The following is a 25292-nucleotide window of genomic DNA, read 5'->3' as shown; positions in this document are numbered from 1 at the left end:
ATGTACTAAAAAAACCATAAGTCTTCCTGTTTTCCATTACTTTGGAAAAAACTGGAAAAAGGCCGTTTTTTGACACTAAATTGTTTATAAATAAAAATGGCCGCCAGATTCTACGCAGGAAATAGTTACAATTTGTTCTAATAAGTATTACCTGTCGAAAAAACGCTTCAGTACTCTGGCTGTTAAAGTGTCACGAACAGGGTATATTTTTATCTTATTACCCTGGCCTAAACCTGGGCGGGCGTAGTAAATCTAGGCCTTCCAGTTCTGAGCCGTTCCGCAACATTTCATGTTTCGTTGAAACGATTGACCATCACTTTGTGATACATTGAAACTTTTACCTACGTCCACTTACCTAGCCCCAGCCTGGATCATACCTATCAATAGCCATATTTGCCTCTGCAACTCTTAATTTTCTTCTTTCGTTACCTGTATACTAAAAAACTTCGAAATGATTAGGATTGTTTAGAATTCTGTAAAGTTCAGAGACAGACTGAACACATGGTAATTAACGCCTTCTATACAGGGTGTAACAAAAATACAGGTCATGAATTAAATCACATATTCTGCGATCAGAAATAGTTCGATTGAACCTAACTTACCTTAGTACAAATGTGCACCTAAAAAAAGTTATAGCCCTTTGAAGTTACAAAATAAAAATATATTTTTTTCAATAGATCGAACACTGTTTGAGGTTTCTTATTGAAAACGGACATGTGACATTCTGATGATAGGAACATCTGAAAAAAAAAAATTATAGTGAAATTTGTGTACCCCATAAAAATGTTATGGGGGTTTTGTTACCTTAAACCCCCCCAAACTTTTGTGTACGTTCCAATTAAATTATCATTGTGGCACAATTAGTTAAACACAATGTTTTTAAAATTTTTTTGCCTCTTAATACTTTTCGAAAAGTTAGTTTTTTTTGAGATATTTTGAATACTTTGTCAAATCCACCACATATTTGTGTACTGTTAAGTATGATTTTAGTGACTTTGTAATAATATGAAAATTTATTTATAAATTACAGTTTGAGGTATACTTTGAACCATATTAAAAAAGAAGAAACATCTCGATAAAAGGTGCCTTATCTGAAAAATACTAAGAGGCAAAAAAGTTTTAAAAACACTGTGTTTAACTAATGGTACAGCAACAATAGTTTAATTGGAACGTACACAAACATTTGGAGGGTTTAAAGTCACAAACCCCCCATAAAATTTTTATGTAAACATATTAAAAAAGAGGCCGCATCTCGATTAAAACTGGTTTATCGAAAAAGTATTACGAGGCAAAAAAGTTTTAAAAACATTGTGTTTAACTAATGGTACTACAAAAATAATTTAATTGGAACGCACATAAAAGTTTGGGGGGGGGGGTTTAAGGGAACAAAACCTCCATAAAATTTTTATGGGCTGCACAAATTTCACTATAATTTGTTTTTAGGATGTTAATGCGATAAGAATGCCACATGTCCATTTTCATTAAAAAATCTCTAATAGTTTTCGATATATCGGAAAAAATCGATTTTCATTTTGTAACTTCAAAGGGCTGTAACTTTTTTTGTGTGCATATTTTTACTAAGGTAAGTTAGGTTCAATCTAACTATTTTTGGTCCCAGAATATGTGTTTTAATTTATGACCTGTATTTTTGTTACACCCTGTATTATGATTACTATTTATATGGGAAATAAGCCACAATTAAATTAAAAAAAAATAATTTTATTAACGTTTCGACGCCCAAATCGGGTGTCGTCAAAATACAAAATACTACTAAATGAAACAAAAATGTTGTTGCTAAGTAAAAAATTCTTCTAATAATTTATTTAATCTGACTCATTTATATTGGCAATTCAGACATATACAGGGTGATTGATTAGTAGGGTAAAGCTCAATAGCTCCGCTATAGTAATAGATAGCAATAAAAGTTAATAACAAAAATTTTACCCACCTTTGAGCCTCACATTACAAAATTAGTTAGAATGTTACAGGGTGTTCGATAACACAGTGGCAGACCTAACTTATGTTTTTTAAAATGAAACACCCTATATTTTATTTTATATTCGAAATCCTGTTAACTTCTCCATCACAAAAATTTAAAGGTTTGTAATGTTATACAGGGTATTTACAAAGTTATAACCAATTTTGTATGAAAATCGTAACAAGTTCAACTCCCTGTATAAATAAAAATAAGCACAACAGCAATGGTTTATTAATGCCATGTTTTTTATTTATGTATTGTCAAAATTTTTTAGAATTATTGATATTGCTAATTTTGTTTATATCAAATACAGGGTGAGTCAAACGCAAGTACATTATTTTCTCAGTAATGTTAAATGGAACACCCTGTATTTTATATCATTATTGAAAAGTAACATTAACGTACTTTAATTTTTATATAACATTCCCTATGCCCAAATTTATTAGTTTTCGAGATATTTTCATTTTTCAGAGCAAATTATTTTAGGTGTTTAAATTTATCTAAATTTTAAGTAAGCCATGACTGAATTGACAATTGAATATTACCGATTATCAATCCGGTAATCAATGTCACACTGTAGCCAATAAAGATATAAAAATAATTTATTAGCAATACATTTTACAAACAAAAACACAACCACTACATGCAACATTTTTGAAACCATTAAAAACTATCTTTTTATGTAAATGTAACAAATCTTCTTCTTCTTCAAGTGCCGTCTCCTAATCGGAGGTTGGATATCATCATCACTATCTTTACTCTATCCACCGCTGCTCTAAAGAGTTCTATAGAACTGCATCTAAACCAGTCCCTTAAATTCTTTAACCATGACACTCTCCTTCTTCCTATACTCCTTCCGCCTCTTATCTTTCCCTGTATTATCAGTCTTAGCATTTCATATCGCGGTCCCCTCATTACGTGTCCCAGATATTGTAACTTTCTTATTTTTATTGTGTTTATTATTTCGCATTCTTTACCCATTTCTCGCAGTACTTCCGTGTTCGTTTTTCATGTAAAAAACGTGTGTGTTCGTTTTTCATGTGTTTTTCGTTAATTTGTATGTAACAAATAAACAAAGAAAATTAGTAATAAATTTTACAAAAAAAAACTCACAAACACAAAATACAATATTTTGTGAAGACAATTAAACACTACTTTTGTATGTAAATGTAACAATGTAAGAAATATAGAACGAAACATAATTTATCATTAATACATTTTGCAAAAAAACATGTTTGAAAAAATTAGAAGCTGCTTTTAATAAAATATTTTTAATATTTAATTACATAAGGTGTTCAAAATTATCTCCTAACACATTTATGTACGCCTAAAAACGATCATTGAATGAGCTACTTACTCTATGGAGCATTTGTAAATTAACACATCGAAATACACTTTGTATTCTATTTTTCATCTCATCCCTTGTTGTTGGAGGTATTTTATAAACTTCATTATTAACGTAACCCCAAAAAAATCAGTCCACTTTATTAAATTCTGGTGATTTGGCTAACCACGCTACTGGTCAATTGAAAAATGAAAATATCTCGAAAACTAATAAATTTAGACATAGGGAATGTTATCAAAAATTAAAGTATGGTAATGGTACTTTTCAATAGTGATATAAAATACAGGGTGTTCCATTTAAAATTACTGAGAAAATAATGTACTTGCGTTTTGACTCACCCTGTATTTGATATAAGGAAAATTAGCAATATCGACCATTCTTGAAAATTTTGACAATACGTTAAAAAATATGGCATTAATAAACCATTGTTGTTTTGCTTATTTTTATTTATACAGGGAGTTGAACTTGTTACGATTTTCATATAAAATTGGTTATAACTTTGTAAATACCCTGTATAACATAACAAACCTTTATATTTTTGTGATGGAGAAGTTACCAGAATTTAGAATTTAAAATAAAATATAGGGTGTTCCATTAAAAAAAAACATAAGTTTGGTCTGCCACTGTGTTATCGAACACCCTGTAACATTCTAATTAATTTTGTAATGTGAAGCTCAAAGGTGGCTAAAATTTTTGTTATTAACTTTTATTGCTATCTATTACTATAGCGGAGCTATTGAGCTTTACCCTACTAATCAATCACCCTGTATTATACATTTTAAAGTAGAAGACTTTAAAATGATATTGCCAATATTTATGAGTTGCGTTCCTGGGACGACTTTACTGAAAGATAGTTCATTCGATTACATGAAATCAACCCCAACTCAAGAATATCCATCACAAAAAAATCATAGCATGTGATCTGTCTTTAAGAAGACAACCAAATGAAACGATGACAGTAAAATTCTCATGTAATTTTATGATTTCATGTAATCGAATGAACTATCTTTCAGTAAAGTCGTCCCAGGAACGTAACTCATAAATATTGGCAATATCGTTTTAAAGTCTTCTACTTAAAATGTATAATATATGTCTGAATTGCCAAAATAAATGAGTCAGATTAAATAAATTATTAAAAGAATATTTTACATAGCAACAACATTTTTGTTTCATTTAGTAGTATTTTGTATTTTGACAACGACACCCGATTTGGGCGTCGAAACGTTAATAAAATTATTTTTTTCAATTTAATTGTGGCTTATTTTCCATATAAATAGTAATCATAAAAATGTCACAAGGAAATAGTTTCAGGACAACATTAAAACCTTCTATATTATTGTGATAGAAATGTAGTCATTCTTTTTTGTCAATAAAAAAAAGGAATTAATGGGACTGCTTACTTCCTTTTGATACGCAAATAACCAAGTTTTTTCGATAACAAACGGTTTATTTGAATAATACCAATATCCTTAACTTTTGACGAGCAGTTTATATTTTATGTATAAGCACACCATTTTATAAGCTTATATGTACTTGTTTATATATTATTCTTCTTCTTTTTGTGTAAACATCACTGCCTGTTTTTCAATGTGCCTCCAGTACATTGTCGTTCAATCGGTTTCGTGGTCTTCCTACTTAACTAATCACCTTCCTAACCTCTTTGGATACCGACTCTTGCAGTCTTTACTACTCTATTTGTTGTCATTCGGCTTAAATGATCGTTCCATCTACTCTTCTCTTTCTTATTCAGTCCTTAATGTTCTCCAGTTTGCATCTCCGTCGTATATCTGTGCTTCTAGCTCTGTCCTATAGTATCTTACCATCATTGATTTTTCTAAGGGTTTTCATCAATGCTGTTTCTAGCATTATTTTTATTCTATCTGTGTCGGATCATGTTTTTATCATCTTGCGTCAGTTTGCTCTATTCACTTGATCTTCCACTTCTGTTTCGAGCTTTCGATGTTATAACAATGCATTTCCTGTGATAACAATGCATTTGGTCTTTTTGAGGAAATAATCACGTTAAATTTTCTGGCGGTAATATTAAATTAGTACAGCAGTACAGCATACGTTTTAAACCATTTTCACTTTGAGAAATTAGTATTGCGTCGTCGTCTCCATAGCAGATTATTATAAGTTGTTTTCTCCTATTTGGTATGTCTTTTTCGTTCTTATTTTTTTTTGTTATTCCATCCATGATCAGGTTGAACAATAGAGGGCTCTGGGAATTCCCCCGTCTTATCCCATTGCCAGCTTCATTTCGGTCAGTTAGTTCTTGCTCTACTTTTACTGTTATGATGTTGTTCTGATAGATATTTTCGATCGCTTTGATTATTTGTAGAGGTATCTCACTTGCATATAATAAGTGGATAACTTCTTTTAATTTGACCCTGTCGAATTCCGGTTTGTTGTATTCTAGAGATCTCTCTTGTACTTGCCTCATTATAAATATAGCAAGGTGCATGATCTTCCACGCCTATAACCTTGTTGTTCTTCTGCCAGTGATATCATTTTATTCAGTTTATTTGTTATTTCTTACCCCTTTGGTTGTTAATTTTAATAGACCAGGACATTTGGTACAAAATAAATCGATTTTTAAATACAGCACCTAGAGACTTGCAACTTTTTGCATTCTGTTCACGATGATGTCAAGAAAAAAGTATACTATAGAAAAGTCAGAAAGTGCATAAAATTCATCCAACAGTTCATAAACATGTCAAAATAAGTGTATTACGGGCCAGATTTTGTACTCGGGTGTTTTTGGGTTTGCCGAAGTCGAATACGCCATCAGAACCAACCACCAGAGCACCTGGTGCCCAGATTCACTGCTAAGGTACGTCTTCTGAAATTTCGAGAGTTTTCGACACTAAATTGATGCAAACAGATTACGTACTCATGGGTTTTTGGGGTCGCGGAACAAAAATATGCCATCAGAACTGACTCCCGGTGCACCTTTACCCAAAAACCCTCTGAACTTCAAAATATAACATGCCTTAGCAGTAATCATGGGCACCAGGTGGTCTGTAAGTCGGTACTAATGGCATATTCGTATTCAGCGACCGCAAAAATCGCCAAGTAATCTCTTTGCATGCATTCAAGGCCGAAAACCTTCGAAACTCCAGAAGATGACGTGCGTTAGCAGTAACCGTGGGCACCAGGTGCTCCTGGGGGTCCCCGGACCTCGTGACCCCAAAAACCCCTCGTGTAATCTGTTTGCATCAAATTAGTGCCGAAATCCCTCGAAACTCCAAAAGATGACGTGATCCTAGACACCAGGTGCTCCGAGTATCGGTTCTGATGGCGTATTCGTTTTTAGCAACCCCAAAAAATATCCGAGTAATCTATTTGCATCATTTGATTGCCGAAAACCCTCTAAACTGCTGAAGATGACTTGCCTTAGTAGTGACACTGGGCACCAGGTGCTCTAGGGGTCGGTTCTGATGACGTATTCGTGTTCAGCGACTCCAAAAATCTTCAAGTAATCTCTTGTTTGCATCAATTTAGTGACAATGATACTCGAAACTCCAGAGAACGTGCCTTAGCAGTGACCCTGGGCAGCAGATACTGCGGAGGTCGGTTTTAAGGGCGTAGTCGTTTTTCGTGTTCAACGACACCAAAAACCCTCGAGTAACAAAATATGTCCCTGTATATGCTTATTTTGACATGTTTATGAACTTTTGGATGCATTTTATGCACCCATAAATGCAATCATGCATTTAAACCAATTTTTCTATAGTAGACTTTTTCCTGACATCATCCTGAACGCAATGCCAAAAGTTGCAATTCTCTAGCTGCTGTATTTAAAAATCGATTTTAGTTTAGTAGATTGTGTTTTTAGTGCTAAATGCCCTGGTATATAATATTGTGTTTAATAAATGAATTCCTCTTTCCTAATCCGGGTCCGACTTGTCTCTCTTTTTGAAGAGAGCTATTAGGATGCTAGATCTCCTGTCTTGTGGTATTCTGTTTGGTTCTATTCTTTTTTGGATTAGTTTTAATAGTTCTGGTAAGATCTGGTCTACTTTAGAAGTTTGTTCAGTATTCTGTCCTCTCCTGGTGATATTCCTTTTTTTAAATTTCCTTAATGCTTCGTTTACCTATCCCTCCTCAATGTTTATTTCTTTATTTGTCGCCACTTTTTGTGTTGGTGGTTCATTATTGTCACCTGTAGCAAATCTGAATGTAAAGTAGTCTGCCCATGTTACCGTTTGAATGTGTATTGTTTATTTATGCCAGTGGCGGATCTAAACATTTGCCTAGGGAGGGGAAGTTTGCCTTAGGGGGGAACTTCCAATGAAACACCACGCAAAAGACATAAAAAAGATAAAACCAAACTATATACAAGACATAAATAATGACTTATATGCATTAAGTTACCTTAATTTTTCTAACTAGCGTGTTTATTCGCTTAACGATTTATTTGCAAAAATGCGTCACAAAATTATCTACTTATTTTATAACAGTAAATTAAACTGCGAACAAGGCTATTGTCAGTAGATGATCTAAAGTAAAAAACGCATATCTTATTGGAAAAATCATTGTGTAACTAGACGTTGTGTAACAAATCCTTTCTTAAACAACGGAAAAATATAAAATAACAAATACCCTCACGCGTTCATCCGAGTTAACTCGGTTATGCGAAAATAGAAACGTAGTTTAATACCGAGTTAACTCGGGTGAGTGTGTTAAGCGGTTATTGGGTTGAATTTTAGACCAGGGCGCATCTGTAAAAAGATAAGTACATTTGGATGTTGAGAGGTGACTCATATTTTTTTGCAGAAATTGCTTGGAATTAACTCATATAATAATAATTGAGTTATCCTCCCACTCAAAAAGGTACGGAACTTTGTTTAAATAATCAAAATGTCAAAAAATGAAGGAAAAATTCGATTTTTTTCTTCGTTTTTTGATTATAACTTTAAAAATATTCACTTCAGAGAAAACTTGCACTGACATAAAAGTTGCGTAATTAAATTTGCTACAATATAGGATTGGCTAAAAATTTTGAAAGTTGTCAACCTTATTGCAAAATAGCAATAATTGCGAAAAACCATAAAAACAACAAGTATTCACATCTTACGGTTTTCAACCATTTATGCTACACTTAGGACCTTTATATTTTACTTTATGATATAGTAAAACAACACTGTAAATTTCATTAAGATGGGTTTAACAGATTTTGCAAAATAAATTTTGCAATCCAGCTTTATCAAAAAAATTCATTTTTTCAAAATGTTGCAGGAATGAAAATAAAGCAGAGAGCAAGTTGAATTTTTTTTACATATAATGTACCTTTCAAAATTAAAATCGGTTAACTACTACAGCGTCAGGAATTTTTTTAAATAAACAATAATTTTTGGTGCTACGCGCAGGACAGCGGATACGTTTGCTCTGATTGGGCATTCCAATGACCTTTGATAATGATTGATAAATTTTAAATTTTAATACATTTCGATACAAATAAATGAATATTTTTATTGTAAAATAAAAACGCATACTTTGTCCTTTGAAATTACACTTTTTTAGCAAATATTTTCTTTGCTCATATATTTTAACTTAGAGAATAAAAGTTTATTATTTTTAAACATATGCAATTGTTTAAACAATATTTCACAAACAATAATCAAATTAGTTTGATTTTTGTGGAATTAAAATATTAAAATAAAACAAAATATATGGAGTTAAAAAAATAATATATTATACACATTATTTAAAGATTTAAACAAATTTTGGTGGAAATCAACTTGTGTGAATCGAACACCGCTGTCCTGCGTGTAGCACCAAAAATTAATGTTTATTTAAAGAAACTCCTGACGCCGTGGTAGTTAACCGATTTTAATTTTACAAATTGCAAATTAAAGGTACAGTTTTATTCTATATGTAAAAAAATTCAACTTGCAATCTGCTTTATTTTAAGTCCTGCAACATTTAAAAAATATGATTTTTTTTTGCGAAACCTGGATTTCAAAATTTATTTTGCAAAATCTATTGAACCAATCTTAATGAAATTTACATTACTGTTTTACTGTGTCATAAAGTTTTTTTGGGTAAAATATGAAGGTCCTACCTCTAGCACAAATGGTTGAAAACCGTAAAATGCGAATACTTGTTTTTTTATGTTTTTTTTTGGCAATTGTTGCTATTTTGCAATAAGGGTGACAACTTTTAAAATTTTCCAATCCTATGTTGTAGGAAATTTACTTGTGCAACTTTTATGTTAGTGTAACTTTTCTCTGAAGTGAATATTTTTAAAGTTATAATCAAAAAACGAAGAAAAAAAATCGAATTTTTTCTTCATTTTTTGACATTTTGATTATTTAAACAATGTCCGGACCTTTTTGAGTAGGAGGATAACTCAATTATTATTATATGAGTAAATTCCAAGCATTTCTGCAAAAAAATATAAGTCACCTCTCAACGTCCATCTCAAAACAGATCCGCCCTGGACTATTTGTCTTTCTGTGGTTTCTAAGTTTCATGTCAGCTAATATATTTTTGTTTCAACACAACAATTTTTTTCTATAATTTTGGACCTTTTAGGGGGGGATTTCCCCATTTTCCCACCCCCTAGATCTGCCACTGATATATGTTCGACGTAACTTTACCTGGGTAAGATTCCTACAGAGTGACACTATAATAATAATTTTCAGTCAACGTTTTCTGCATAAAGCATCATAAATGTATTTTAGGGTATACTGTAAATATCATTATTTGGAAGGTCACGAATTTCCAACACCAGAGAAAGAACTACTTCACTTTTTAGCCAAAATGTACGGTCCCTTTCGTTGGGAAAGTCAGTATGAGGATAAAGTAGAACTACTAAAAGAAGATGACTATTATTGCGATATGCATCTGGTACAAAGGCTTATCTTCGATGCCAGAATAACACATGAGATTTTTAAAGAAAAATGGCAGTTTAAACCAAGGGAACAACCTCTTTTTCAAAGATATAATGCTTCGCTTAGATTTGTTGCAACCATGAGTGGGCTCACGAGATGGGATTATATTTTTGATGAAGACAAAAATGATAATACCAAAGGACAAACCAAGTAGGTGCAACTTTTGTTACACTCATTCAACTCTTTATAATTAATACTTTTAGTTTCACTATAGAAGAAAAGTTCATTTGCTTGTCCATACGTCAATCTTATACACTAGCATATTTTAGTCTAAGTAGCAACTTAATGTAGAATTTGAAACTACCACTTTATTTAACACTAGAAAGTCGGGCTTAGCTTACCTACCTAGAAAGCCAGAAGGGATCATTTTGGCCCCACGTTCTTTAATCAATTAAAACTCAGTTTAAAGAAATTAAATCTAAAAATAAAATAAAAATTCCATTTTTATTCAGTTGCAATGCGAAGGCAAAACAATCTTATTTTTCATTTAGAATACGGAGCGCAGTCCAGCACTCTAAATCGACGATTTTCGACTCTTGTTGGAGTCTGATCGGAGAGAACGTAGGCCTGCTATTCCATACTCTAACGGCCGGTTTCACAAAGTAAAGTTAACTTGTGGTTAAGAGATATCCTCAAAATTACCCCAAAATATGCGTTTCAGTTTCATAATTGTTACCCTTCTCGGTATACCCATAAGGGTAACCCACTCCAATCTCTGGTTAAAAATTATGTGAGTTAACCATACTTCGCCGTTAACCTGAAACTAAAACGCATATTTTGGGGTAACCTCTGGTTATCTCTTAACCACAAATTAACTTTACTTTGTGAAACCGGCCGTAAGTAACCAACACCGAGAGTTTATCCCCCACACCGCAACTGACGTGAATGGACTAGGTGACTAGCGTCATCTGGCAATTGAAAGATGAAGTAGTTTTCAATCCTAATAACAATATTAATAATATTTAAAAATTTTAAAATATTACTAAAAAAATTTTAAATTGAAAACTTATTGGTCCATTTTCTTGGTAACACCTCCATGGCTTCTAAAATTTGCTACCGGTGGGTAAACTCTCGGTGTTGGTCACTTAGAGTATGGAGTAGCAGGCCTACGTTCTATCCGACGAGACTCCAACAAGAGTCGAAAATCGTCGATTCAGAGTGCTGGACTGCGCTCCGTATTCTAAGTGAAAAATAAGATTGTTTTGTCTTCGCATTGCTACTGAATAAAAATGGAATTTTTATTTTATTTTTATATTGGTCGTTACTTCTTTGAGTAACTAGGTCCATTTTCTGTTGGAATTTACCAGCTGAACAGACGGGGTCGTGAATTGTAAGTTTTTGAATTCCCGCTTGTCTTCTTCGCTTCAGCATCCATCTGGCTTGCAAATTTTAGAATCCATGGAGGTGTTACCAAGGAAATAGACCAATAAGTTTTCAATTTAAAAATCTTTTAGTAATATTTTAATATTTTTAAATATTATTAATATTGCTATTAGGATTGAAAACTACTTCATCTAAATTAAATCTACTCTAGACGATAGAATCTGATTTTATTTTTTACTTTCATTGTTTAACACATTCGCTGCCTATCAAAAATATTCGGAACACCATACAGTTTGCAGTTTTTTATATTTGCCACACATTGCCTTGTTACAGCCGCGGCAATGATTGGAAGTATGATTTCCTTTACAAAATATTTTCAACTGATATTTTTGTCGTTTTTTGAATAGTAACAGTGATAGTTGTTGGTAGACCTGGTGTTGCTAGGCGTAGTTCCAGATTTCGGGAGGCAAGGTATGGGGCACATAATTCTTCACACAGCCGAAGAATAAACTTACAAAGACTGAGTCTACTTCTAGTTATTTCTTTATAAATATGTAATCCATGCATTTATTGCTTCCAAGTCAAGAGTATTATAAAACACGTACATAGGCCATCGTCTTGAAGTTACTTTTGTAGTATAAAGACGCGTCATTTGGTCCTCTACACCCACAATAAATTGTAACTTTTTGTTCATTTGTGTTCACCAACAATTTTATCTTTATTACGTAGATTGTAGATGATCAGTACCAGTATAAGGGTAACCATTTACAATAAACATACATAAATATAATTTTACCCATCCGACAGAAATTTGAAAGAAAGGCTCGTCGAATTTCCCAGAAAACGATAATAACTTACACAGGGCCAATTTGGCCCCTTTAGACTTCTATGGTAGATCTGTTAGAAAAACCATTTAATAAATTTAGTAAACAATATTTTTTTGTGTTAAATAAGTCTTTGTATCAAAATATTAAAAGTCATAAAATATGAAATTATTATTGCTTCAAATAAAAAAACTACAATAACTTCAAATCGCAACAGGGGCCAAATTGGCCCCTCCAACTTTCTAGTGTTAAACTACATAGTTTCGTTCTTATATTGAAGTCACCAAATGATGAGTCAGGTTCATGAGATTTTGTAAATAATCTACCTCTGAAATCATTATTCATTATCCATTTTTTCAATGGGTGTCCTCTTTCAAAACAAAATATCAGCTCAACAAATTTATAGGGTAAATAAGATCAAGAGAAGGGTGGAAAGCGGTAAAAACCTACGAAAAAATAGAACAGAAACGGGTAAAACAGATTTAATTGAAGAGAGATCTTGGATCGAGTATTATGTACTACATACATACATAATCGTAAACCTCTTATACCCGTAGGTATCGAGGTGTACAAGCTCGCTTAATTTTTTTCCACAAATTTACGCCACTCTTTTCTTTCTCTAGCTAGTTCCTTTGCCTCACTCCATGTCTTCCCTCTTTCTTCGAGAATCTGGTTTATGCTAATGTTCCATGTTTTTCTTGGTCGTCCTCTACGGGTTTTCCCTATTTTTCTCGCTTCCCATATCTTCTTCACCTGTCTAGTTTCGTTCATTCTGATCATGTGTCCCCACCATGAGAGAGAGAGAGAGAGAGAGAGAGAGAGAGATAGATTCATGTAATAGAATAAGTTTCATTATACGTACTACATTAGTGTATTATTACAATATCCCTTTGCACAGTGTTACACTAATAGCCGGTATAGGTGAAATTTGCTAATCATTTTAGGCACGATAAGAGTCTATAACTTAAATATTAGAACCTACAAGGAAACGTACAAACACTGTGCCACTGTGTCACTTTTTAGTGGTACACGCTTCGACAGTGGCGCATCAAACTTTCCAGTTATGGACTGGATAAATAAATTAAAATATACCCTCTCTCACTACCAGAAATAATTTTTTTTCATTTTTTAAGTTCTATGTGATTAATAAATAAGACTCAGCGTAATTTTAACCCACCACCCGTCCCCCCTTCCCTACCATCGAAAACTTCATTTTTCGTTTTTATTCTTTTACGTGGGATGCAATAAATTTTAAAAATTGAAAAAATTTACAAAACATGTCTATTTTTTATGGTCACCTGTTAAGTGTACATACCCAGATAGCAATATAAACTTGTTTAAAACTTGCAACAAGTTTGATACATCAAACATGAAAGCTTGCTGCAGGTTTGCCATGGCAACTTTGCAAACTTGCAGCAAGTTTAAATCAAACTTGCTAGTTACAGTGTGACAAACTTGCATGAAGTTTGTTTTTTCAAACTTGATACAAACTTGATATAACAAACTTGGTGAAGGTTTTTTTTCTGTTGCATGAAGTTTGTTTTTTCAAACTTGATACAAACTTCCTTAAGGTTTGTTTTGACATACTAGCCACAATTTGAATAAACAACGTGAATAAAAAATACAATACCATTTTATATAACTATTTATTCAGTAATCACTCAACTAAAATATAATCTATTGTCTACAATTATTTATTGGAACTTACATTAAACCCGCTAGCTTCAGATTCCGATGCTCAGTTTTGTCTATCAGCTCTGAATCAAATAAAAGAAATTGTTATAAACTCTTGCTGTGTGAACAGAATTAATATTTGCTATTAAAAGAGATAAAAAGATGTTAAAGTAACAATTTTACAATAAAACCTAAAATTTATTTACATATAATATTATTATAAATATAATTTATTTTAGATAGTAAATAGCTAGATAGTAATACAACATACAGCTAGAAGCTACGGAAAACATAAAAAAACTTACCTCAATTTCACCAAAGCAAAAAGAATACCAATCTGTACCTAATCACCACAAGCAGGTGGGTCTATGAAAAACTGAAGAAAAAAAGCTTCAGCTTAGTAATTAAAGTAATACTCTCGTAAAATTGTACGGTAAATGTTATAAAAAACTCAAAGAAAAATATCAACATAGGATAGGACATAACCACAAATTATCACCGCTTGGCAGGTAGGGAGGCAGGTTACTTTTCCCGTGTTGCCAGCTGTCGAGTAAGCTTTTTCCCTCAACGTACCTTAAAAATTCCCACTTTTATGATAAAATTTCCTCCTATGATCCTATTTAAAAAATATGTGAAAATATATGTTGAATTAGTTTCAAATATTTTGATTGTTTTTTAACTATTTTACAATTTGGACTGGAGCAAAGATTCCCTTATAAGTTAACTTTTTCTCTTTTATGTTGAAAATTCTCTCCAGTGGTAACACTTTCGTTTTCGTAGGCGTGACATCAGTCAGGGTAACGAACGAAACCGAACCGAACCGACCGTAACGTGTAAGTCAACCAAATAGATGACGGCTTTGCAATTGTAAGCTTGCAGCAAAGTTGCTAAAAACTTGAATCATCATCTTTGTCATAACAATATTGCAGCAAACTTGACACAAACTTGCCTCGTCATAATTGACGCAGCAATTTAAAATCAAAGAAGAATCAAACTTGCCACAAGTTTACATGCTATCTGGGTAACTTCAAAACATTTTTTGTTCAGAGAAAAACTTATACTTACAACTTTTTTTGGGGATCACTGTAGGTCTAATTTTTTTTTAATCTTATGCATTTTATCAAACACTATATTTCTCATTTGTATCAGATTTTCCGTAAGGTTCGCCACCTTCAAAAATCCAAAAAACTGTTTTTAGGGATTTTTTGGGAGTTTGAACGTGCTTCTCCCATTTTTAAATGTTCTAAGGGACATAGTTACTTCAATTTTTATATAACCTATAAAAAAACATTGATTTGATCTATTTTGAAGTCTATAAAATAGCGAAAATTCCCAAAAAAAATCCTAAAAAACAGTTTTTCCGATTTTTGAAAGTAGCGAGCCTTACAGAAAAATCTGATAAAAATTAGAAATGTAGTGTTTGATAAAATACAAAAGACTAAAAAAAAATAGAGCTGCAGCCATCCCAAAAAAAGTTATAGGTACCTACGCTTTTATCCGAAAAAAACTAAAAATTTTTTCGAGGTTATGTACACTCAACTTACGGGCCCATACAAAATAGACTTGTTTTTTAAAAGCCTTAAATGTGCGTGTCAATTTTTTGACATTTTAAAATGGTTGCATCTCACCTAAAAAAAAAATAAAAACGAAAAATGAATTTTTTTATGGTGGGGGAAGGGGGAAGGGGGTAGTGGATTAAAATTAGGCTGAGTCTTATTTGTTAATCACATACAACTTAAAAAATGAAAAAATTGAATTCTGGTAGTGAGGGAGGGTACATTTTAATTTATTTATCCCGTCCATAAGGTGAAAGTTTGATGCGCCACTGTCGACGCATGTGCCACTAAAAAGTGACGTCACAGTGTTCATATGTCGCACCCTCAGTAATATAAGGGCTCAACTCAAAATTTGTGTTAACTGTGATTTTAAATGATATGGGCACAAAATGAAATTCTCTACCGGTTAGAGTTGACAGAAAGAGAAAAAGAACATGAATGGTTGGGTAAATATATTTGTGCCTCTCTCTCACTCTCCTTGGTCACCTCTGGTTTTTACTGCTACAAGGAAGCAATCAATAACATGTCTTTTTATGACGAAAATCCTGGTGAGTTTGTGTTTTAACATTTTGTATTAAATAGAACAGTTTTTAGTTGAGCCGTTATATTATGCAAAATATAATAAATAAGTTGAGTCTAATTAATAATAGATCGCCATTATGCATAAACAATGACAGGGCATTAATAATATAAGGGATCAACTTTAAACAGTTCCTTATTTCTGTTATGTTTTTTGTACTACATATATGGGACTAACTTGAAAGTATTTTTTTCAATTACATAGATGTAATTAATGGAATTTATTGATAGTAATATTTTTTCTCCTTGCTACTTATAGTGCAATTATCAAGTAACAAATCTGTCAAATTTCACATTTATAATTTAAATAATAAGCATGTATTTTGAAAAAATAAGCTGTAATGTCGGAAACCAGAATCTTTAAACGCGATTTCCCAAAAATCTACTTTTTTGAATTGTGCCTCTATATTACTGAGGGTGCGATGTGTTCTTTTAGGTTCTACTATTTAAGATATAGGCACTTATCGTGCCTAAAATGATTAGAAAATTTCACCTATACCGACTCTTAGTCTATGTCTCACTCTTCCACTTGTTATCTCCTTAATTCATTCCAGAGGTGTAACAAGGATGATCCTAAGGGTTTACATCTACTTGAAGGTCTCTGGGGGTATGGAATAATAATGGTGTTAAGCGTATAGAGCTCAAAGTACATCCAAAAAGGGGGGGGTTAAAACCCCCAAAACCACCCCCTGGTTACGTCTATGATTCATTCTGATTATATTAGATATGTAGTAATAAATTTTCAAATTAGTACAATATGTGATTTACAAATAGTACTATTCCATAGACAATGTATTTCAATCTGTAAATACTTTTAAGAGAGTTTGGAGACGTTCATCCATATGCTATAAATGAACAATGGTATAAGAATGCAGTGATCCAACGACAATACGACGAATCTTTTGTGTACTCGGTACCATTTGATGCTGGTACAAAGGATACTAATAGAATAGTAACAGGAAGTTTTGCTATATTCCCATCTGAAAAAGGCCATAAAACTCCTGGATCCGTGGTTGGTTTTCAGTTTTCCCAAGCTAAGTTACAAACCAAGTTTCAAGAAGTATCAAATAAGTTATCGGTGAGTATCATTTTATAATATATATACAGGGAGTTTGGTAAAGAATGGGCCATAGCTTAACCTTAGATTTCTGAGGTTAAAATAGATCGATTTAAGCTAACTTACCTTGGTACAAAAGTTGATAATAACCGAAATACAGGGTATCAAAGTTAAACTTTTATTTTATTGCACAATGTACCTAATAATATAAGTTGTGTTCAAACCTATTTTTATGTTACTTATTTTGTCTTACTTTTAGAACCAATGCACACATTGTAGTAGATGCAATGATAACTTGGAATGTTATATAGTTGACAGTTCTGGATACATTATTGTGGCTGAATACGATGACAGAGCAGGACAATTTTTTGGAAAAATCGAAGGTGATATTATGGGATCCATGTTAAGAGTTGGAATATTTAAACAGGCTACTATGTATGATTATCAAGCCTTTTGCAGAAAAGAAAATAGTTCAGAATCTGCAGCCAGTACTATTCATACTGTAAGTGACATTTGAGAATTATTTAAGTATATATTATTATAAGTTCACAATGCGTAGAATATATGGTTCAGGATCTTAATTCATCATCATAAGTGGCTCGACAATCCGTTGTGGATCTTATCCTGTTCGCAAAGAAATTTCCACTCCTGTCGATTCCTGGAAACTTCCCTCCATTTTCTGACCCTTAGAATCTTCAGGTCTTCTTCCACATCAATCCATCTTCTTCGTGGTCTTCCTCTACTTCTTGTGCCCTCTGGATTTGAAAACGTTAATTTCTTAGTGTATTCGTGATCTGGCATCCTAGCAATGTGTCCAGCCGATCTAAGTCTCTTCACTTTAACGAATTCCACAATATCTGGATCGGTGTATAACTGATACAGTTCGATCTTCGACTCGACGTTGTATCTTCGACGCCATAGCCCATATTCATTCACGACCCCAAAAATGGTTCTAAGAATTTTTCTGTCAAATATACCAAGAAGTCAGTCTTATTGTCTCTTATATTAATATCCTTTGTGGAAGCCAGCCTCTTCTTCTTTTTCTTCTACGGCACTACAGCCCAAATTGAGCCTTGGTCTCCTTTATTTTTTGCCTTCACCCTTGTTTGTCTGTGACTGCCTACCTCCATACAAAGACTCCTAAATGTGCTTGCTTGCGCATCGCTGCTTACTGTTTTTTCCCAGCGCTTTCTTAGCTTTCCAACCGTTCGCTTTCCCCGCATTCTAGCGTTTAGTGCCCTTTTTGGTGGCTTATCCCCTCCCATTCTTATCACATGTCCGACCCATTGCAATCCTTGTATTCTAATGAAGTCTGATAGGAGCGTTTCCTTATAAAAATATAAAGCTCGTTGCTACATCGAATTCTGAAGATTCTGTTTTTGCTCACAGGTCCTAGTATTCTACTCAGTACTTTCCTTTCGAATGTGTCGAGTTTGTTTTTGGATGTTTCTTTCAGGACCCATGCTTCACTTCCATAGCATGCTATTGGTCGAATTAAGGTGTTATAGATTCTCATCTTTGTATTTCGGTAGATACTTTTAGACCGAAATATATGGGAGAGGGCAAAATAAGTTCTGTTTGCCTGCGTTATTCACTTCCGTATTTCTCCATCTTCTGATCCGTCGGTATATATTTCTACTTGCAAGTATGTAAACTTTCCAACCGTTTCAATGTCATCTTCATGTATAATGTTCTTTCCGGGACTATATTTCTTCTCGTCTGTATCATTAGTTTTGTTTTTTTTTGTGTTAATTTCCAGACCTAACCTTTTCGTTTGCGTTTTTAACTCTGCGTGTGTTTCCTGTCCTCCTGTTGATGTTCTACTCATAATATTACAGTAGACTCTCTCTATAACGAGAACTAAAATGGCGGACTAATTACCTCGTTATAAGCGGATCTCGTTATATCAGACAACAATAATAAATGTTTTGATGGCTCTTACGTAGTTTGTTAGGTGTCGATGGTCGACCTCAACAATGAGACTTCGCCGTCGTAAATTGTAAATTTCCTAAAATATAAATATAATATCGGTCGATAGATAAACAGAAAGAAGTTTATTACAGGCGGTGAAGTTTATAACAGCACTGGCCTCGATAATAACACAGATTATGATTTGGGAGTGCTCCTAGTAGCATTTAACTTGTCTTGGTTTGTTTATTTCTACTGCATCTTAATTGTAAATTTAGTATAATTTTGTTTTACTTCTTTCAGACTGTAGGATATGTGCATTCACTATATAATTGGTTCGTATGGAATTTTATATATTCTCTACTGGATATTACCTTTAGTTCTTTTTCTACAATGTCTACTTTTGCTCAAGATTATTTAGATTATGGAATGGGTAATGACACAGATGCAGATATGCCTGACGAAGAAGGTATGTAAATCAAATCCTTCCTTAATACATTGAAGCTATTTTCTTGTGGCATCGTAATACAATTTATTATTTTTTTGGTAATTAAAAAATCTTAAGAATTATTTAGTATTACTAATCATTAGACTTTATTATTACTAATTATTAGGCCATGACACAAATGTGTTTTTTTTTATCCATGGAAGTTTTTTGTTATTATCATCGATTCAATGAGCTCATATCATGTGATCAGTGTAATGTCCTAAATTGTGATAAACATGATCAAGAAAGACAGTGTTACAGTATCCCAAACTCTCCCGCAGAAGCTCTATAGACGAAGAGCTAGAGCCGAAAAATCATTGTCATAAGTAATATGAAGTTTTTCCTGTGAAATATGTCCATTGGATATTGACAATTATGAGACCCCTTTCAGGCTGACACCTCAGTGGATACAGGAAGTAGCAATAAGGGATGAAAGGGGAAAATTAGTGCAGTCATTAAATGTTTTCACCTCCTATTTTGTTAAACCTAAATCGATTTGCATGAAAATTGGTGACTAGTTAGAGCATACCTTAAGAAACAAAACTGATTTGGTGCCTCTTGCACTTTTACCCTGGTGATGAATACCACCCCTCCATGCGGGTGAAAACTATTTTATTAAAAATAACCCCACAAATCGATATAGGGACAAATTATAAGTAAATTTTGGTATTTCATGTTATTAAAATAAATCAATACTTTTTGAGTTATTAAAGATCAAAGATTTGTCTATTTAAGAGCATATGCGTGAAGTTACGGATGATAAAAAGAACATGTTAATTAATTGTATGTTAGTAAAATATTATTTTTATATTATTTCGATATTTGATTGATTTTTTTTTCATTATAAACTGAATATATCCAGAAACTGGGGGTGTCTAATAATGGGTATATTTGACATATTCGAATACAATTTTGCTAAATTTATAATATCGAAATAATATAAAAATAATATTTTAGTAACATACAATTAATTGGGGTACTCCGAAGGGAGAAATGGTCCTCCGAAAAGGGGGTTGGTGAGCAAGGTTAGCAGCCTACCTACTGTAAAAAGAATTAACGCTCATAGAACCGAACAGAAGGCTCGGAATTGGACGGATACACAGATGACGACCCACGCAAAGAAAAGGACAAAGAGACCAAATGAACTACGAATTGGCACTTGGAACATCGCATCGTGAAACAAAAGGGAACAGGAAGTTGTGCAGGAATTGGAGCTCCATAACATTGATATATGTGCCCTGAATGAAACAAAAAAGAAAGGGAAAGGAAATGTCAATAAGAACAAGTTTATGCTCCTGTACAGCGGAGTAGATAAAAACAAACGAGCACAGGCAGGAGTAGGCCTCTTAATGCACAATAAATATAGCAGCAGCATTCAAGAAATAAGATACATCAACGAACACATGATGCTGGTTTGCCTTAAACTTCACCATACGACACTTAACATTATCCCCGTATATGCCCCAGATAACAACAAAAACAAGGAAGAAAAAGATGCTTTTTATGGACAGCTCCAAGATCTACTGGACACCACAATAGCCGGTAGTAAAACAATAATTCTCGGCGACTTAAACACCAGAGTCGGCAGCAAACCTGTGGCTGGAGCTACACAAAGATTTAATGAAGAAACGCTCAACGACAACGGAGAAAGACTCCTAGAACTTTGTTTATTGAATAACCTCCGAATTAACAACACATACTTTGACCATCCAATTCAGCATAAGATCACCTGGTCAGATACAAGAGGACGTAACTCTATGATTGACTACATTATAACAAACAGACAAATACACCCCAGGGATATAATAGATGTGCGCACTCTATCGTCCGCCAATGTAGGATCCGACCATGGCCTGGTACTAGGGAAAATAAATATAGAAATCAACACACAACGCAAACGAAATACAAGAGTCGAAGAAAAGTTAAACATAGAAAGCTTAGAAGACCAAGGGACACAAAACTTGTATAGAAACAGACTAACAAAAAAGCTAAACAGCCATAACCTAGAGACTAAAAAGGATATAGAAGAAACCTGGAAAATTATTAGAAAAAGTATCCTACAAGCAGCAGAAGAAGCTTTAGGTAAAAGAAAAGTCAACAAAAATAAACGTGAATACAAAACTCCATGGTACGACGAAAGGGTGAAAGCACTAGCAAATCAAAAGAAACAAGCTTTCCTAACATACAAAAGAGTGAAGACACCGGAGGCACGAGACGACTACGTGACAATCAGGAATAGAGTAAACCAAGAAATAGATAACATCAAAAAGGAACACTGGGAAAAATTTACCAAAGATATGGAATACGACCTCTATGGATCCCAGAAAAAGGTGTGGAAGATGATAAGGAGACAAAAAACAGAAATGAATGAATTTATACGGATACATAACATTACGGAGACACAATGGACTGAGCATTTCGCGAAATTATATGGAGAAGGAGAAGAAGAGAACAGAGAAATAAACATTAATGAAACCCACGATAGAGTGCTAATATCAGAAGAAGAGCTACAAGAACGAATAAAAAAATTAAAAAATAGAAAAGCACCTGGTCCTAATAAGATAAATAATGAACTGCTAAAATATGGAGGAAGAACACTACTCAAATGGCTCCTAAAATTATTTGTCGATATAATAAATATCGGAGTAGTACCAGCGGAATGGAAGGAAAGTCTCCTGCTACCGATACTCAAAAAGGGAGACTCGAAAAATCCTGAAAATTATAGAGGCATTAGTCTGATGAACAGCACATTAAAATTGTTGACGGCAGTCATAAAAGATAAAATCGAGGAAAAAGCGAATATGGCAGATGAACAGCAAGGCTTCCGGAAGAACCGCAGCACAATAGATGCAATTTTTATTATCAGGCAAATAGTAGAAAAGTCTATTGAATATGGAAAACCAGCATACATGTGCTTTGTAGATTTAAAAAGTGCTTTTGACAGGGTGAGGCGAAATGATATCTTAAATTTATTACAAGCTGAACAAATAGACCACCAGATAATAAGGCCAATTAAGGAAATTAACAAGAACAACAAGACCAGAGTTATAATGTCAACAGGAGAAACAGAACGCATAGAACTAAAAGGAGGAATCCGCCAAGGAGACTCGCTCAGCCCATTGTTATTCAATATGATGATGAATCAAATAATTCACGAAGTCAGAAAACGACATGGATACCACATGGAAGCGCATAAAATCACGATACTATGCTATGCCGATGATGCAGTACTAATTGCTGATAACGAGGATGACCTTCAAAGACAGCTCCACACTTTCAATCTCACAGCAAATAAATTTAATATGAGAATATCGGTACAAAAAACTAAATGTATAGTGATAAGTAAAGAGCCGCGTAGATGCAAGTTAGAAATAGACGGCAAAATTGTAGAACAAGTAATGAAATTTAATTACCTAGGAGTAGAGATCACTAGTGACAGGAGTATAAGAACAGAGACCACAACACAAGCAACAAAAGCGGCAAGAGTAAGTGGTTGCCTCCGAGAAACCATATGGAGAAACAAATATCTGACCACGGAAAGCAAAATAAAAGTATACAAGATAACAGTAAGACCTATCCTAACATATGCAGCGGAGACAAGGACCGATACAATAAAGACGAAACAACAAATCAACAATATCGAAATGAAAGTATTAAGATCAATAGCGGGCATATCATTAAGAGACAGACAAAGCAACAGAAGTATACGAGAACGTTGCAAAATTCAAAATATTAACAGGTGGATAAAAACAAGAAAGAAAAACTGGAACGAACATGTAAATCGAATGGAGCCAGATAGATTAGCGAACATCTGTAAAAACAACAAGCCGTATAGCAGAAGAGCCGTTGGAAGGCCGCCGAAAAGGTGGGAAGACAATGTACAGTCAACAACAACTGAAACGGAATAAGAGGCAGACAAACAGGAGTAATCCTAGTCGCGCGAAGAAGAAGAAGAAGAAGACAATTAATTAATATTTTCTTTTTATCATCCGTAACTTCACGCATGTGCTCTTAAACAGACAAATCTTTGATCTTTAATAACTCAAAAAGTATTGATTTGTTTTAATAACATGATATAACAAATTTTACTTATAATTTGTCCCTCTATCGATTTGTGGGGTTATTTTTAATAAAATCGTTTTCACCCCCGAGAAGGGGTGGTATCCACCCACAGGGTAAAAGTGCAAGTTGCACCAAATCATTTTTATTTCCTGAGGTATGTTCTAACTAGTCACCAATTTTCATGCAAATCGATGGAGGTTTAACAAAATAGGAGGTGAAAACCTTTAAAGACTACACTAACTTTCCCCTTTCATCCCTTATTGTTACTTCCTGTATCCACTGAGGTGTCAGCCTGAAAGAGGTCATAATTATCAATATACAATAGACACATTTCACATGCCAAACTCCATATTACTTATGACGATGATTTTTCGGCTCTAGCTCTTAGACTATGGTTTGTTTTTTAACCAAGAGGAGTGATTCAAATTTACCGCGTTGTAATGGTTGTTTGTAATTGGTCCAATCGCAGGCAAGTTTACTCCACTGTTTTAAAATTTTGACACTAATGACATTTATCAAATTTTGACAGTAGTGACGTTTCATAGGTTAATTAAGTTATATTGGCGATGTTTGTGTTTTCTGTGTTATTCCTTTAATTTTTAGATTGTTAGTCTGCTTTTATATAAAAAGCAGTTGTTTTTTGAACTTTTTAGCAACGTATTAATTTAATATAATATTTATGGATTACTGTTGAGGGCCGACTAGATCAACCAAAAAAGAAGATATATTTGGTTATTATTCTAGTGACTTTCTTGGGTGTGAATCTGTCTTTTTAGTGTACTCCTGCTGGTTAAAAAATAAACTATACTAGTTCAAAACTGTTCCCATGAAAGTATAGTTAACTATCTAAGATCCATAAACATTTTGTATAATCTGTAGTTATTTACTTTTGTAATTTATATTTTGTTCCGTCGCTAATAACCTCTTGGTGGATGCGACTTATTTTTTTAATAAAAAAAAGGAGCGCATTACTTGGAATAAAACAGCTGTGTTCAACTCACGCTATACTTCTCAAGATTAACCTGCGAGTAGTCGGGCCGTTAGATAGAATCTCACATTTTATCCTTTTTCGCGATAACTTGATGAAAAATTTGGCAATTTTGAAAAAAATTCGTAGTGCCTCGAGGAAGGGTGTAGTAATGCGTAGGAATTTTTTTATTTATTTTTATTTTTTTTTCTTCTTCTTTTTGTGGAATTTATGGCTTTGGCGAGAACCAATTAGCTTTAATAATTGTTAGAGATAATATTTCTAACATAACAAGTAATTAAAAATACTAAAAAATAAAAATTTGTTGTAAATTCGTATTTAAATTCGTATTTTGAGATAGAATCTAACACGCGACTATTCACGTTACAGAAGTGAGCGCGACTACTCCCGGGTTAAAGAAGAATTTTCTTCCCTCAGTCTCAACAAATAGATATTTGCTTCTCCCATATAGATTTCCTGACCAGCAATGCAATGACCATTATAAATATTGCTATCATAAAACAAATAGCTTGAATAGATCACAAAGTAAACATCAAAGGCCACATCTACAGATCGTGGAAAACTACTTGGGATCACACTGCAATCAAACTCAAAGAATGCATAGATCGTGTA

At 33.4% G+C, this 25292-nt stretch overlaps 1 protein-coding gene across 1 annotated transcript in view; it reads left to right on the top strand.

The window, feature by feature from the left end:
• The window catches only part of LOC114333091 (voltage-dependent calcium channel subunit alpha-2/delta-3), a 174388-nt gene that overhangs the window by 127073 nt on the left and 22023 nt on the right, over positions 1-25292 (top strand). The window contains exons 13-16 of the mRNA XM_028282924.2: positions 10013-10372; positions 16998-17256; positions 17495-17737; positions 19447-19612. Of these exons, the coding sequence (XP_028138725.2) occupies positions 10013-10372; positions 16998-17256; positions 17495-17737; positions 19447-19612 (1028 nt within the window). The remainder of the gene's footprint in view (positions 1-10012; positions 10373-16997; positions 17257-17494; positions 17738-19446; positions 19613-25292) is intronic.

The sequence above is a fragment of the Diabrotica virgifera genome, chromosome 10, assembly GCF_917563875.1.
Source record: "Diabrotica virgifera virgifera chromosome 10, PGI_DIABVI_V3a".
In the NCBI taxonomy this organism is placed as follows: domain Eukaryota; kingdom Metazoa; phylum Arthropoda; class Insecta; order Coleoptera; family Chrysomelidae; genus Diabrotica; species Diabrotica virgifera.
Note: the sequence above shows the minus strand (reverse complement) of the source record. Positions and strands in the feature narration are given on the sequence as shown.